Below are 15707 nucleotides of genomic sequence, written 5' to 3'. Positions count from 1 at the left end.
AATTAATTCCAGTGAAGTGTGCCCCATCTCTGGCTGCATTTTAAATGCAAGCAGTTTAATTACTTGAATTTGATATGGCATCAGCCTCTCACAGTCCCTATACAATGAACCTTAGAATGGAAGGGGGGAAGCAGCACAATGAGCCAGTCAGTTATGCTGCTATACTCATGTGCTGAAAAGGAACATGCTGATAAGAGGAGAAAGACAATTGACATACATGAACCCATCAGTGAGCTGCTTCTCCTTTCACTGTTCAAACACAGGCTGGGGAAGGGAGAAGATCAATGACCGTTACTGTAGCAAATAAAATTAAGTCTCCTATCCTGCAAGACAGGACTGTACTGTTAGGCAGACATATGTAAATTTTAAAAATGGATAGACAGAAATACAAATCTTTGACAGGAAAAACAGCTATCATATATGTATTGCATCAGAGTATTCAGCTGTTTGCCAGTAGTTCAGCTCTAAGGATTTCTTTATATGAGTATTTCAGTCTCTATTTAAATACACGATTGTGTTTCTTGTTTAATGAAGAAAACCTTCTCTTGAACGCACATGATACTTTTAATATAAATCATCTAATTTGACAACAGTATTTTGTTCTTTAGATAATATTTACTTGAACAATATTAGAATTCCTAATTAACGCAAGCATGCAGGGAAATATATTTATGCACACTAGCTACCTTCCTTTATACTTACATTTTTATTAGTGAGAAGGACAATCAAAGAGATCTATATACCAAAATGAGTTATGTAAAAATAATTTTATTTTGCAGGAAAAAAGAGACATCCGTTCCTTCCGTGACTTACCAGAAATCTAATGAAATCTAGGAAGACTCAATAAGTGTGCATATTCAAGCAATGAAGAAAGAGCTCTCAGTGTAATGCTGTATGTATTACTGAAGAATTTCTAAAGTTCCACATATCACAGTGTCCGGTCTTATCACAAACCAATATTTCCTTCCCGTTCCACTGAAGGAAAATGCATTCACCTGAAGTTTCAAAGACGACACCGCAAACTGCTTTAACCAATTATGCTTGTGAAAGTAAACATTTTACGATAAGTACTTAAAATATGTTTCAAAACCTGAAGTGTCCCAATTATGCATTACACAACTAGCTCAACAGATTTGCACCTTTGCTGGTCACCAAGTACAATAATCTCAGAAATTTTTCAGCTTTTTCAGTCTCTGCTCAGCTGTAATAATAGAGCATAAAAGTGTAATTTTGACCGCTAACCAGTGATTCCAATAACGGCTAGGTCCCAAGAAACCCAGAATTACAACAATTCACTTTTCCTGCCTGATCACAACCTCTACATTCTAAATGTATCTGAATCTAGCTCAGTCTTTTTCTTTTATTTATCTATAGTTATCAAACCATTGACATGCTTAAAGATCTCTCATAATAATTATGGTTCAATGTACTCAGAAGACTGGAAAGTATGAGTTTGACCTGTGGCATATGTGCTGTGCAGCGCAGGATATTATAAAGTGCTGCAATGATTTGAGAAGTACAAACATTCCTGTTCAACATGGGAGACCAAAGGGCCATCTTTAAAATGCATTTCCCTTCACTCCTTTCCTGGCCACAACACACAAGGTTATGTAGGGAGGTGAAGGAAGGGGTGGATTTACTGAAGGCAAGCTGTGTTAGGGAACTGACTAGTCAATTTTTTTAGCCAGTTTAAAGGCGCACTGCAAGAAAATAAAATGTATTTATTGAAAGGACAAGCACAGCAAGGAAGCTTTTAAAATACTTGATTATTTGTGCTTTTACCTGCATTTTTTTAATTTGGGTTAAGGTCTCTTTAAAGATGCTATCACTCTCCTGACAGGGCTATCTATTTTTCCTTTGAAGGCATTGCATACTAAAGCCTTAAGTAGGATCTAAATCTTGTGGAAACAAAATAAACTATTTTCTAAATTACAAATGCAAGTAGAACAAAAAAAAACAAGTTTCCTTTCTCTGTGACTTCTTTTCCCACACATTGCTTCCCCTTCTTGTTTCCTACTACCGTGACTCCGGTACCATCTTTAATCCAGCACCTGAGTCAGCAGTCCTCTTCTTTCTGGACTAATCCTGGCTCGGGTGACACTGTGTAATCCTCCGCATTCTCACATTGGTCTTCACTGGCTATTTCCTGGGTGCTAATATAGAGAGCCAGAGTCTCTAATGTAGAGATGTTGTATTAAGACAGCATTTAAAATGCAATGTTTAGCACCAAAGAGATTCATGGGAACAAAGAGGCAAATAGGCATGTATAGTATAGCAGAGAAAACCAGGCAAACACTCCACAGCATTTTTCCCCGAAAATTAGAATTTTTTTTAAGGCATCTATGTGTTTCAGATACAACATGTAAAGATTGTATTCATTATCAAAGCTGTGCACATATAACCTTGTATATATAGTTATTAATAAAGATACCTCCAGATGAATGTTGCATCAGTTCAGTTCAGTTACATGAGCTCCTGAGGATGATCACAATCCATCTTGCTGAGACATGAAGACAAGATCAGCAGTGACGGAAAGATCCTCCAACCATTGTCCAACCAGCTTGGAATGCAGCTTCTCACATGTAGAAACTGTGATGTGACACTGGAACTCAATGTTGCCTTGCTACTCTGCATATTAGTCCCTAGTAGCTTCTAATCTGTCATGCAACTGGACCTCTAACCACATGAAAGTGCCATTGCATGCCTATCCTAGCTATAGATATGTTTGTTATTGGAACCTGAGCTAAAAGTAGGTAAAGAATCCCAGACCTGGAGTTGCATATAAACTCTATTGCAGTAAACAGGTTCACCTACTAACATGCAGCAAGGTGACCACTGATATATATGTATATATATATATATATATATATATATATACATACATATATATCAGTGGTCACCTTGCTGCATGTTAGTAGGTGAACCTGTTTACTGCAATAGAGTTTATATGCACCCCATTGGAATCCATGCATCCGGCCCCCTGCATGTAGATTAGGGGGCCGGACACATGGATAGGGGGGGAGCAGCGCCCGTGCACCCCTAATGGACGGGCCGCCACTGCTTGGTTGTAATGAGTGGTTATTTTCTCTTTTTTAGCCGATTCTCTGTAAACTACAGAGATGGTTGTGTGTGAAAATCCCAGTAGATCAGCAGTTTTTGAAATACTCAGACCAGCCTGTCTGGCACCTTCAACCCTGCCATGTTCAAAGTCACTTAAATCCCTTTCTTCCCCATTCTGATGCACGGTTTGAACCTCAGCAAGTTGTCTTCACCACGTCTGGATGCCCACATGCATTGAGTTGCTGCCACGTGATTGGCTGATTAGCAATTTGTTTTACCAAGCAATTGAACAGGTGTACCTAATAAAGTGGCCAGTGAGTGTAGACTGCTCTGCGTTAAATGTATTCAATAAAACATTTTCATACAGTTCACAGTGTATATATATATAAAAAATAATAATAAATAAGCACTTATTTATTAAAACAGTATACCAATATTATATTGTATATTAAAACAGTATACCAATATTATATTGTATATTAAAACAGTATACCAATATTATATTGTATATTAAAACAGTATACCACAGTATACCGTTGTACACTGTATATTAAAACAGTAAAACAGCTAAAAATAAAATATAAAAATGATTTGAGTGGGTAGATTAGGAGAGTTGTTGTCAAGGTCACCAACACATCTGATGCTGCTAAATTTAGGTTTCAAGCACCCGCACTCATGTAAGGATTAATGATTATACATTTTTTACACTAAGTTAAGGCTTTATATTTATGATAAGTATTTCTGCATGAGATGCATTTTGCTTCACCTCTGCTTCACACATTCCTGTTTTCCCTATTACACAAACCACAAGGTATCTGTGTGTGTGTTCTGCACAAAAGAAGTAAATCACCAGCTCTCCATTGTATTTATTTTACTTTTTTATAAGTTTCAGCTGTTATGCTGTGAAAAAACGTTCACAATAAAAAGATGAAGAGAGCACATTGGAGTGCTGGTGACTTTCTGCCGCTATTATATAAACCAGTTATATTTTCAAAGGAATCTGTAATATTATAAAGGGAGAGACCTTGGACTGAGATAAAAACATTTACATGACAATCGTTTTTCTTTTTTAAAAAAACCTTTAATTAATTAATGTCTCCTATTATGGCAAATGGTAAACTCCTGGAAATAAGTAAGCTTTCCTTGACACGCTGTTATTATACTCCTTCACTTTTTTGCGGGGAAAAAATGCACGTCGAAAAAGCCCATTGTTTTCAAAGTGCGATTTGAGTGCAGCGAAGGAATCCTAGAATGGATGTTTTTCACCGTTTTTTATATAATGTGCACACAAATTTGCTATCTGCAGGAGTTTGTGGGAATGCTGTCAAAGCACACCACATATAGCATATAATATGCTGCTATTGTGCTAGAAGACCACAAAGCCAAACCACTGATGTGTAAACAAGCCTCTATTCTACCTTGCCCACTGGTCCTTTGGTTTTCTGTACTGTCTGTTCATATGCTGCAATGTATATATTAAGAATATTGCCCTGTAAGATTATGCAAAGTGGGGAAACAAAAACAGAACATAATAACCAACTTTTATGCAAGTCATGGACTGTCTCCGGTACACTTCATATTTTTTATAAATGTCAAAAGAAGTACAGAACTGTGCGAAACAGAATGAATTGATAATTTATGGTGATTGTTTGCCTATGTACAGATCTTGTTTTGCTCTGAAAAATTGTGGGAAATTAAATAATAATAAAAAAATATTTAAAAGAATGTGAGTTGCCTTCTATTATGGATTTAGGTTAAAAAAGGAAACATTTGCACAAAACATGTTACATTACAGCCAACTCAAAACTGACAAATACATAATTGGTATCTTGCTTTAGGCACTGAATATAAGTTATAATTAACAGGAAAGCTGTAACTACTTTCCAGTTATTATATAAGGCACAGATCACAACGTTAAAGTGTTTGTTACCCCAGCAGCTCATATTCCTAATGTGTGCTTGCTGTACCATGTACTTGTATGGAAATATATCCTGTCCTATTTATATTTCTTTCTTTGTGTGAAATCCCTGGTGTTCCTGCTAGTCTCTCTGCTTTCCTATTAGAAACTGACCACGCTAAGCAGGAGAGCACAGCGTGGTCAGTTCTCTAGCTACGCTGGTAACTCAGCCTGCTCTCCTCCAATGATCAGACTTGTCAGACTTGCCCCCCCCCCCCCCCGCACGGCCATTTACTGGAGAGTTCAGTGTCCTGTTGCTTCTCCTCCCCCCAGCCTTGGCAGCTAAGATCACAGATTATGTGATCACTTATAAAAAAGGATAAATAAAAGGTATTTATAATTTTTTTTTTATATCTATACACAAATGTTTTGCCTTTCATTTCAGTTTTAAACTGAATGGGTTGTTTTACAAGGTGATCATTTACAATCACTTTTAAGGATGTTTTAGGGAACATTTGCATCTTCTGTAACAAATATCTTAAAGAGGTTGTAAACCCAAGGGAAAAAAAGGAAAAAAAAGCCCTGTAAGACAAAGGCATAATGAGCTAGTATGCATCGCATACTAGCTCATTATGAAATACTTACCTTAGAACGAAGCTCTTGCAGCAGCGCCCACACACTGCTGAGACGGCTGACATTTTCCCCAGTTTCTTCCGGGTTTGTGAGCTCCGGCGCTGTGATTGGCATGTGTGCGCAGGAGCCGCCGTTCTCGGCACGGGGTTCGGAAGGAACGGCACTCGTGGCCGTTCCTTCAGAGCGCATGCGCCAGTGATGTAACTGGCAGAATGTAATGGAAATATCTCCTAAACAGTACACATTTAGGAGATATTTTCACTACCTATTGGTAAGCAATATCATAGGCTTATCTATAAGTAAATGTCAGGAGAGGAAGTTTACTTCCTTTTAAACCGCTTACCGACCACCACACATAGATGTACATCGGCAGAATGGCACAGGCAGGCAAATGGGCATACCTGTATGTCCCTTTAAATTTGCCGCCTATTGGGCATGCCGCACGCTGTGGGAGCGTGCCCGCGCCTCCTGGGAAATAGATGTTCACCAGCAGCCCGCGATTGCGGTGTGATGTAAACAAGGCATTTCCCCATTCTGCCTAGTGACATGACAGGGATCTACTGCTTCCCGTCATCGGGAGCAGTGATCGCTGTCATGTCATTGGTAGCCCACCCCCCCTACAATTAGAACACCTCCCTAGGACACACTTAACCCCTTGATCACCCCCTAGTGTTTAACCCCTTCTCTTCCAGTGTCATTTTCACAGTAATCAGTGCATTTTTATAGCACTGATCGCTGTATAAATGACAATGGTCCCAAAATAGTATCAAAAGTGTCCGATGTGTCCACCATAATGTCGCAGTCATGATAAAAATCGCAGATCCCCGCCATTACATTAATAATAAAAATGCCATAAATCTATCCCCTATTTTGTAGATGCTATAACTTTTGCACAAACCAATCAATATATGTTTATTGCAATTTTTTTTTTACCAAAAATATGTAGACGAATATATATTGGCCTAAACTGAGAAATAATTTTTTTTTTATATATTCTTTGGGGGGATATTTATTATAGCAAAAAGTAAAATATATTGTTTTTTTTTTCAAAATTGTCACTTTTTTTTATATATAGCGCAAAAGATAAAAAATGCAGAGGTGATCAAATACCACCAAAAGAAAGCTTTATTTGTGGGAAAAAAAGGACGTCAATTTTGTTTGGATACAACGTCGCACGACCATGCAATTGTCAGCTAAAGTGACACAGTGCCGAATCGCAAAAAAAGCTGTGGTCAGGAAGGGGGTAAAATCTTCTGGGGCTGAAGTGGTTAACACACATTTTTGCAACGCATGATAATACACCCTGGTGTTTAGGCAGGGTTTCTAGTAAATTTAGTTTGCCAGGCGGTAGTTGTCCTGGTTAATTGTCAGTAGATCCACCGATTCCTCTCTTGTTCTGGACTTGCTGCACCTTCTTTCTTCTGTCACTAAGCATTATGCTGGTGACATTAGATAGACAAGGTCTTAGCAAGGTCAGGTTACGAATGGATGGGGTGTCTCAGCCAATTGGTGGGGGTTTCTTTAGCCCCTTGGCCTGCTGGGAGGAGTCAGGTGATCAGGGTTCTGTGCCAAATGGATGGCTGTCTGGGTGGACGTGTGTTATGCTGCCCCAAGCTGCTAGGCCGGGAAGCCTGAGGCCTATTCCGGGGACATCTGGCTGCTAGGCTGTCTGAGGGCCTATCCAGAAGCAAGAAAAGCAGCGCAGGGTTGGGACTGCAGGATTGGAGACCAACCGAGAGTAACAGTTCAGCCGGACGGGGAACCAGTTGTGGTTGGAGGTAGAGGGGAAGTTGTCGCCACTAAGGGACAGTCCACCTTGTTACCGGAGACCACTGTGAGTGAGCTGGAGCCAGTACCAGAGCAGTCTTCTCACCAGCCCGGGGACAGTGAAGGAGTGGGTAAACTTCAGCAAGTGCCAAGCCAGGGACCCAGCGGGACAGTAGAGGTGACGCTTACGAAGCATCCATGAGTGTCAAGCCAGGGACCTAGCGGGTCAGCAGGGGTGACGCTTGAGGAGTATCTGTGAGTGCCAAGCCAGGGACCCAGCAGGGCAGGGGGGGGATGCTTGAGGAAGATACCGAGTTATGGAAGTGGAAGCGCTCAGGGGATCTAGTGGTGTTTGGGTCTGAGAGTCTAGTGAGAGACTGGGAGCTCGGTGAGTGAAGACCTACAGTAAGAGACTGTAGAGTACAAGGAGAACTATCTGTGTTACCAATAGTTAAATACAACTACTGTTATTGACTGTTACAAGATTTGTTGCCATAGGAGACAGCGGTCCTACCTATACAGAAGTGGTATCCGGCTAGAGGCCTTCCCCTGTATAGCTGTCTACCTAAAGAAGTCTCGGTGTCTGCCAATTAACATTGCATCTACTTAATGGTGTCCTGGCCCTAATCCTCTCTCCCACAGTTCTGTTAAGAGACAATAAATCTCTTTTGCATTCAAAAAGTGTCTGGCGCCCATCACTCCATTTTGCATTACACCCATCATGCCTTGTAACCCACTCTACAAAGACGGATGTCAGCTCTCCCTAACTCTGGAGGTCACCATTAGGCCTTTGGAGGTCTAGGACCTTTCTACACACGGTTACATGCCATTCATACGGTTACATGCCATTCATTATAAATGAGGATCCAACACACATAAACAAGTAACAAACAACACACCTGCATTCTACCATAATCTGTGCATTGTGGTGTGCTACATTGTTAAAAATTGTGCTGTGTGTTTTTTTTGCACTGAGGATTATTGAAATCCATTCAAAATGAATACAACATGCAATAACACATGAAAAAGCATGTGTTAGCATGTGCACACTTAACCTGCTCCCTAGGGACTGCATGTAGCCATTGGTAATAAAAACAATTAATTAGATTTATTTCTGCTAGATAAATAGTTTGTTGTATTTCTTTCACATACTCCTCCTTTTTTTTTCTTCACTTTCATTCCCTCTTCTCTATTTATACATTTTTATCTCTGATCTTTTATGTTGGATCTTGATTAGTGTAATATCAGTTGAGGTGCCAAATGCAGATGCATTTATTTTGAAAGGATCTGTAATGGTAGTTATTTCTAGCAGTTGCTTGTAACATGTCCAAGTCTCTAACTACCTCCTGAAGTATTTGACAATCTCTGACCACCTCCAGAAAAGTGTAGCCCATGGGTCCAAGTCTCTAACTACCTCCTGCAGTATTTGACCATCTCTGACCACCTCCAGAACAGAGTGGCCCATGGGTGCTCAACCTGTGGCCTTCGGGCTGTTGCAGAACTATAAGTCCCATGAGACATTGCAAGGCTGACAGGTACAAGCATGACTCCCAAAGGGTAGCCTGTAGACAATGTCAGACCTCTATAACAAGGGAGTTAAACTGTTAAAGGATATTTTGCATAAATACATACATTTTTAATATCAAATAATTAGTGATCTCCTGGTTCTGGACATAAAATAAAACCCTAGTTAGCAGAACTGCTCCAGCAAATAGACAGCTAGGTAAATCTAAATGACCACAAAAAATGAGAACTATAAAATGGGAAATAAGTTATTAGGGCAAAATTGAGGGATTTGAAAATAACTTTATTCCTATGTTAGAAATTCCATGGAATGACTCATTATCGTATAATGCTTCAGGTAAAATCACAGAAAATGATACCACACAATAGCATAGATATAGAAATGTTTTATAGTGTGCATGTTTTTTTTTTTTTTTTTTTTGGTTTTTAATCTTATGGACATGCTGTAATTAGATACCAGCAGATCCTACAATCCACTGCTTGATTTGTGATTTATTGAAACAGGAAAATTCTAGGCAGATCTGTCAGCTCATCTTTAAATACAAGACATCCTATTTTTATCATATGTGGTCAGACATCCCTATGGAAATGATTACACTCATCTAGTCCATAATTTATGAAGGCAACCGCTTATTAAGTGTTGTGCTTGTAGTTTGACTCCTTGTATAGGAAAATGTGAGTTAATATGCAGTTTTTCTGTGTCCAACCACACAGCCTAAAAGTTCTCCACCAGTAGGCAGAATGGTTTGGCTTTGGATCAAGGCTATTGAAGCTCCACACAATCTGTCAATCATGAAGTAGGAGTAATGTAACTCCAATCCATCCACATCAATCGTTCCCATACAACCACAAGTCCTAAAACCCTCTCAGCAGAAGCCAAAGTAAAACACATCATGGATTACCGATAGCCAGACAAAGGCTAATAATACAAACCATGAAAGGGATGTCAGACTTAGCATTTTCAAGTGAAGCTTGTTGCAGCTCGGTTACAAATACTTAATTGCAGTTTCACCATTTGGATTACCATCATTAACCCTTAGGCTGCAATTCTGATACTGTCTCAGCATTATGAGTCAGTACATCAAAGCTGCGCTAGCACCAATGATAGTCAGGATTATTAGGCAGTGTCAAAACATTGAAAGTGTTACCTTATTATTTGTTGCATCAATTACACTAAAGAGCACATAGCTTAAATGGGGATGGCCTTTACTGATGTATTACAATTTTATAGTTTGTTTAGTGTTTTTTGTCTTAAAGGCAACATGTACTGGAAGAAACGTGTAGGATGCCTGTCTGTCATACTCATCCAGGGGCTTGGTGCTCTAACCAGAAACAAGGATAGAGCAAGTTAGAGCAAAGTCATTTTTTGATCTATATGCTTTTTAGTGTTGAAGCCACAGGATGACCATGACAGCCATGCAGCTAACACTTTCCATGAGATCAGCAATCAGCATGCATATTTTGTTTAAGTGAATACTTAGCTACCATAACCCAGATCCAGTAAAAATTCCCAAAGCATAAATTCAAATGTTGTTGCAACTAATAGTTTGCAAACGCCAAAAAATGTAAGCAACAAAGGTTTTCCCATTGTTTGACTCTTAAAGTGTTTTTAAATCTGACCAATATCTGTGTTTGTGTCTTGCGGCCTGTGTTTGTGTATGCAGCCTACACTAGCTCTTTCTGTAATTTTTACAGTAAATATTTCTGAATTATTGGTGATTTGGCAAAGCAATTCCAACTAAGTTAACTGTGGATTTCGCAAAGAGTGGTTTGCGGCTTAGAACAGGGACATTTTATAAAATCCATAGTAATATAAAATAGCTGTTGATGGTATAAATAAATGCTGCTTGATCCACTCCAGTTTTATTAGGAACAGATAGACACCACTAGAGTTAAAGCTCTGTTTTAACACTTTATACCAGGGGTAGGCAACCTCAACCCTCCAGCTGTGGTGAAACTACAATTCCCGTGAGACATTGCAAGACCCTGACAATCACAGGCATGACTCCTAGAGTATGTAAATGTGCACAACCTAATGTGCAAACAACGCTTGACAATCTCCTAAATTATAATAATGAATGTATGTATTAAAACGGAAAGGATACTCTAATTAAATGTAAACCATGTGACCAAAAAAAATTGGTAATATGGATGGTAACTACTAAAAAAAACGTATAAACCTTGAAACGTATGATTGTGAAAAGTCCAAATATAAAAAACAAAGTTTCAAAAAAGATCCTGAATGATCCAAATGAAAAAATCTTCCTGCATAGGTGGTGCAAACAGGTTATGCGTAGACATCCACTTACCAGATGTTGTAGATCCTACTACCTTACGGCAGAAAGGATCATAAGAGCTTGTGGGGTCTCCCCGACCTCCAAGTGTCTTTAAACGAATCCTTCAATATCCTCCTCCTCCTCCTCGGGATGGAACGTGGCTCCAAACAGGATATTACCAGCGGTGCAGGAGAGAAATAAGAGGACGGACTCCTCGTATTGTGATACTGTAGGGTATTTTATTAAAAACCCCAATGGCTACAAATGCAAGTAAAACAATAAAACAATGTATCCTCCTTTGCGAACCACCGCAATAGACAAACGGAGGCGATGGAAGCCACATCGAGACCCACAGCAGAGTCAGCGTGCATTCCACCAAGACGTGACGTAGCGCAACGTGCGTTCCATCCATTTGCGTTTTAACATCCAACGTGATGTCATCAGAAGCTGGGAATTATGCTGCGCCATCTCCATAAATATTCTCCCCACCTTCTAGACCGCCTCCCGCTCTTACGTTTACAAAACTTATGCAAATCATATGGCAGACGGAATCACTCGGAACCGTGATTGATTGCAATATGTTAACCACTAATACATTTTGTAAACATAAATAACTAATGTGTATGTAAACAAATACACCTAAATATCCCCCAAAGTGTTTAAAATAATTAAATAATAAGTGATCATAGGCCCACAGGAGAGTTCAAAAAAGGTTTCCAAACCATTGACCGAGTGCTAAAATACATTAATCTTGATGATTATATATAAATTAATTAATTAATTAAATGGGTCAAATAGATAAATTAAATGACCAAGATGTCCTCGAAAAAAATAAAAAAACTTCTAGTCTATTAATCAAGTGCTAGAATACATGGATCCTAATGTTACATGTAAGTAAACAAATTAATAAATACCGTATTTATCGGCGTATAACACGCACCGGCGTATAACACGCACCTCAATTTAGGAGGGAATTTTAAGGAAAAAAAACTTTTAGGAGGGAAGTTGAAGGGAAAAAAACTTACATTTAAATGCCCATCATTGCAGCCTTCTCAGTGCAGCCTTGCCCCAGTCCAGCCTTGCCCAGTGCAGCCTTGTCAGTGCAGCCTTGTCAGTGCAGCCTTGCCAGTGCAGCCATGTCAGTGCAGCCTTGCCAGTGCAGCCTTGCCAGTGCAGCCATGTCAGTGCAGCCTTGCTAGTGCAGCCATGTCAGTGCAGCCATGTCAGTGCAGCCTTGCTAGTGCAGCCATGTCAGTGCAGCCATGTCAGTGCAGCCTTGCTAGTGCAGCCATGTCAGTGCAGCCATGTCAGTGCAGCCTTGCTAGTGCAGCCATGTCAGTGCAGCCATGTCAGTGCAGCCTTCCCCAGTGTCCAGTCCAGCCTTGCCCCAGTCCAGCCTTGCCCCAGTCCAGCCTTGCTGAAGCCTGTGAGCTTCAAAATCGCCGACCGCGATTTGAAAATGGCGCCGCCGGCACCGAAATACACAGAGCCGGTCCTCGGCTCTTCTCGGCGGCTCTCGTTTACTTTCGGTTCCACTCGGACGGTGAGCGGAGCTATCCGAAACTAGCCGGGTATACTCGGCTAGGTTCGGGCGGCGCTCGAGTGAAACCGAAAGCCGCCGAGAAGAGCCGAGGACCGGCACTGTGTATTTCGGCGCCGGCGGCGCCATTTTCAAATCGCGGTCAGCGATTTTTTAATTCTGACAGGTCAGGATCGCAGGGGATCGGCGTATAACACGCACCCGCTATTTTCCCCTGATTTTAAGGGGAAAAAAGTGCGTGTTATACGCCGATAAATACGGTAGGTCAGAAATGGATATTAAAATAAAGGGAATAAAATGAGTGTATGTTGAATAAATACCAACAAACCATGTAAAAATGTATTACAATTATAAATGTTGGACATATGTGATATTTATTTCTATAATAAAAAATTATTTTGGAAAATTACCATGTGACCTCATTTCCCCCAACATATAGTGTGAATAAATCCAAAATAATTACATTCCTATCATGTGTAGTTCCAGCTAAGCCAGATTATTTGCATATTGCAATAATAATTGCAGAAATAACGTATTCAAAAATTGGATAAAAAGCAATTGATATTCATGCCCTGGGGAGAGAGACTGCACAACTCATGGATCCAGTGCATTTCATTCTGTGCGATGGCCTTCCTCATGTTTTTACCCCTCCAATGTTGGTCAAACTTATCTATCCCACAAAAAGTGAGCAGACTAGGGCCCCTGTTGTGTTTAAGGCAGAAATGGTTGGAAACACTCTGCTTCCTAAAACCATTCTTTATGTTGTTAAAATGCTCCCCCAAACGTACTGATAGCTTTGGAGTGGTGCGGCCCACATATTTCTGGCTACACGGACAAGAGAGCAAACATGTTACATGAGTACTCTGACAGGTAATGAGCTTTTTAATGGGATATTCCTTAAGGGTGACATGAGACTGAAAAGATAGTGTTTTCCTATTTCTACTCCTAACTGTCCTACAGGGTTTACACCTACCACAGGAATAAAACCCTTTGTGGTCCAGTCACCAAATTCCTTGGGGAATCCGGTAAATTCTGCACTAGTTTGTCTCTTAGATCAGGCGCCCTGCAGTACACAAATCTAGGTTTGTCAGGCAGGAAAGGTGCCAAACCAGGGTCTCTCAACAAAATTGGTCAGTGATGCCTGACCAACCTTTCGAGGCCCTTGAAGTGAAATGACTCCTAGAGTCAGAGGCATGATGGGATTTGTTTCACCACAGTTGGAGTGCCGAGGTTGCCTACCCATGCTTTATGCTCACTCAAATTAATTTTCCTTCTGGCACTCTTTTACTGCTAACATACTTATTTTTTAATTGTATACTGTATACAATGACCAGTAACACACAAGTTAACAGTATGTGGGCTAATGCTAAATTCTAATTACATCCAAAGACTCAAGAGGATGTGATGGAAGAACCAAACCACAGAGATGTGGTTGCCCCAGATACTTTGATAACATTGTGAAGAATTCCAAATTACAGACTAGGAGATCTTGGAGCACTAAAGCCACAGAAATAGCTTTTATGCTTTTGAACCAAATATTTCAGGACTGAATGTATTAAATGCTCAAGAAAAGAAAAATAAAGTTTCACAAATGTATTCTGTCCAAACATCTCTTATTCCAAAAATATCTAATTCAAAGCATGCAAGAGAATAATTCACAAAACCCATTTATAAAACCTTAATAGTGTGGGGTATACAAAAAGTATCAGGTTTTTCTGGAAATCCCCTCGAAGGCTGTTATTTTGGCCTGATACTTCCAGTATGGCTATCATGCTATCTATCATTTCCCCAAGCCTGTGTCAAATGCCCAAGAGATCAGTGCTGGAACTATGAAATTCTGAAAACCGAGGTTTCAAAATAATTTACTGCCATTTGCTGCCCCTATTTTAACCACTTGACCTCCGGAAAAATGTACCCCCCTTCAAGACCAAGCCACTTTTTGAGATACAGCACTACATTATTTAACTGACAATTGAGCGGTCATGCTACCCTGTACCAAAATAAAATTCATGTAATTTCTTTTCCCACAAATAGAGCTTTCTTTTGGTGGTATTTGATCACCACAGCATTTTCTATTTTTTGCGCCGACAGTTTTGAAAAAAAGAAAAAACTTTTTTTTTACTTTCTGCTAAAAAAAATCCAACAAAAAAATTGAAAAATCAAATTTCTTCAGAAATTTAGGCCAATATGTATTCTGCTACACGTTTTTGATGGCACACGTGGCCCCTGCAGGCGGCTGTGCAAGATCACATATATATATATATATATATATATATATATATATATGTGATCCGGCGCACAGCTGCCCCCCTATAACAGTAAAACTGCTATAGGGCGTTCAGCAAGTGGTTAATTGAATTTATTTTCTGAACATAAAATCAATCCTTGTCAAACAACACTGATTATATGAAAATATGAATAAATATTTTCAGGGTAAAACCCTGTCAGGCCTATATGAAGATGGCTGTACTCTAACATTTGTTACATAAAGATACATATGATACATATGATCATCTGGTAATGCATAATAATAATATTATCAGAAGTTGAGCAATCGCTAGAAAATTCCTGCAGACCACACCTGCCTTCTGATGCCGCAGCAATACTGGCAAATGCCAGAATTACCAGGTTACAACTTTAAAAATGATATTCATCCAAACCTCACTTAGCACCATCATAGATGGATGCTAAGATTAGTTATATTTAGTCCTGGCTCACTGTGTTCAGTAGAGCTGGGTGTGTTTTTGTTAGGTAAATTTAGTTGAACTCACTGTAACCAGTGCAGCTGATTAATTAGGTTAGTTCAGTGTTCTCAGCTGGCTCCCTCTGCTTTTCAGAGAGTGGAGAACTCCCTGGAACATAGGTGTGGAGTTATGCAGATGGCAGTATGCATATCTATGTAGCCCTGACCAATCCCAGGAAGCAGAACCCTGAAGGCTGCTGGGAAACTGCATAACTCTGAGAGACTGAGCTTCTGGGTCTTTTCCTGCTGAGGATCAGTCCAGCCGGG

The 15707-nt window shown here is 39.8% G+C and overlaps 1 protein-coding gene across 1 annotated transcript in view; it reads left to right on the top strand.

Moving 5' to 3' along the window:
• SUSD2 (sushi domain containing 2) overlaps window positions 1–2793 on the top strand; it is a 351916-nt gene extending 349123 nt beyond the window's left edge. Inside the window, exon 27 of the mRNA XM_073625468.1 lies at window positions 780–2793. Within this exon, the coding sequence (XP_073481569.1) occupies window positions 780–834 (55 nt within the window). The 3' untranslated portion in view covers window positions 835–2793. The remainder of the gene's footprint in view (window positions 1–779) is intronic.
• Window positions 2794–15707: the final 12914 nt, after the last annotated feature.

The sequence above is a fragment of the Aquarana catesbeiana genome, linkage group LG01 (genome assembly GCF_042186555.1).
Source record: "Aquarana catesbeiana isolate 2022-GZ linkage group LG01, ASM4218655v1, whole genome shotgun sequence".
NCBI classification, from domain to species: Eukaryota; Metazoa; Chordata; class Amphibia; order Anura; family Ranidae; genus Aquarana; species Aquarana catesbeiana.
Note: the sequence above shows the minus strand (reverse complement) of the source record. Positions and strands in the feature narration are given on the sequence as shown.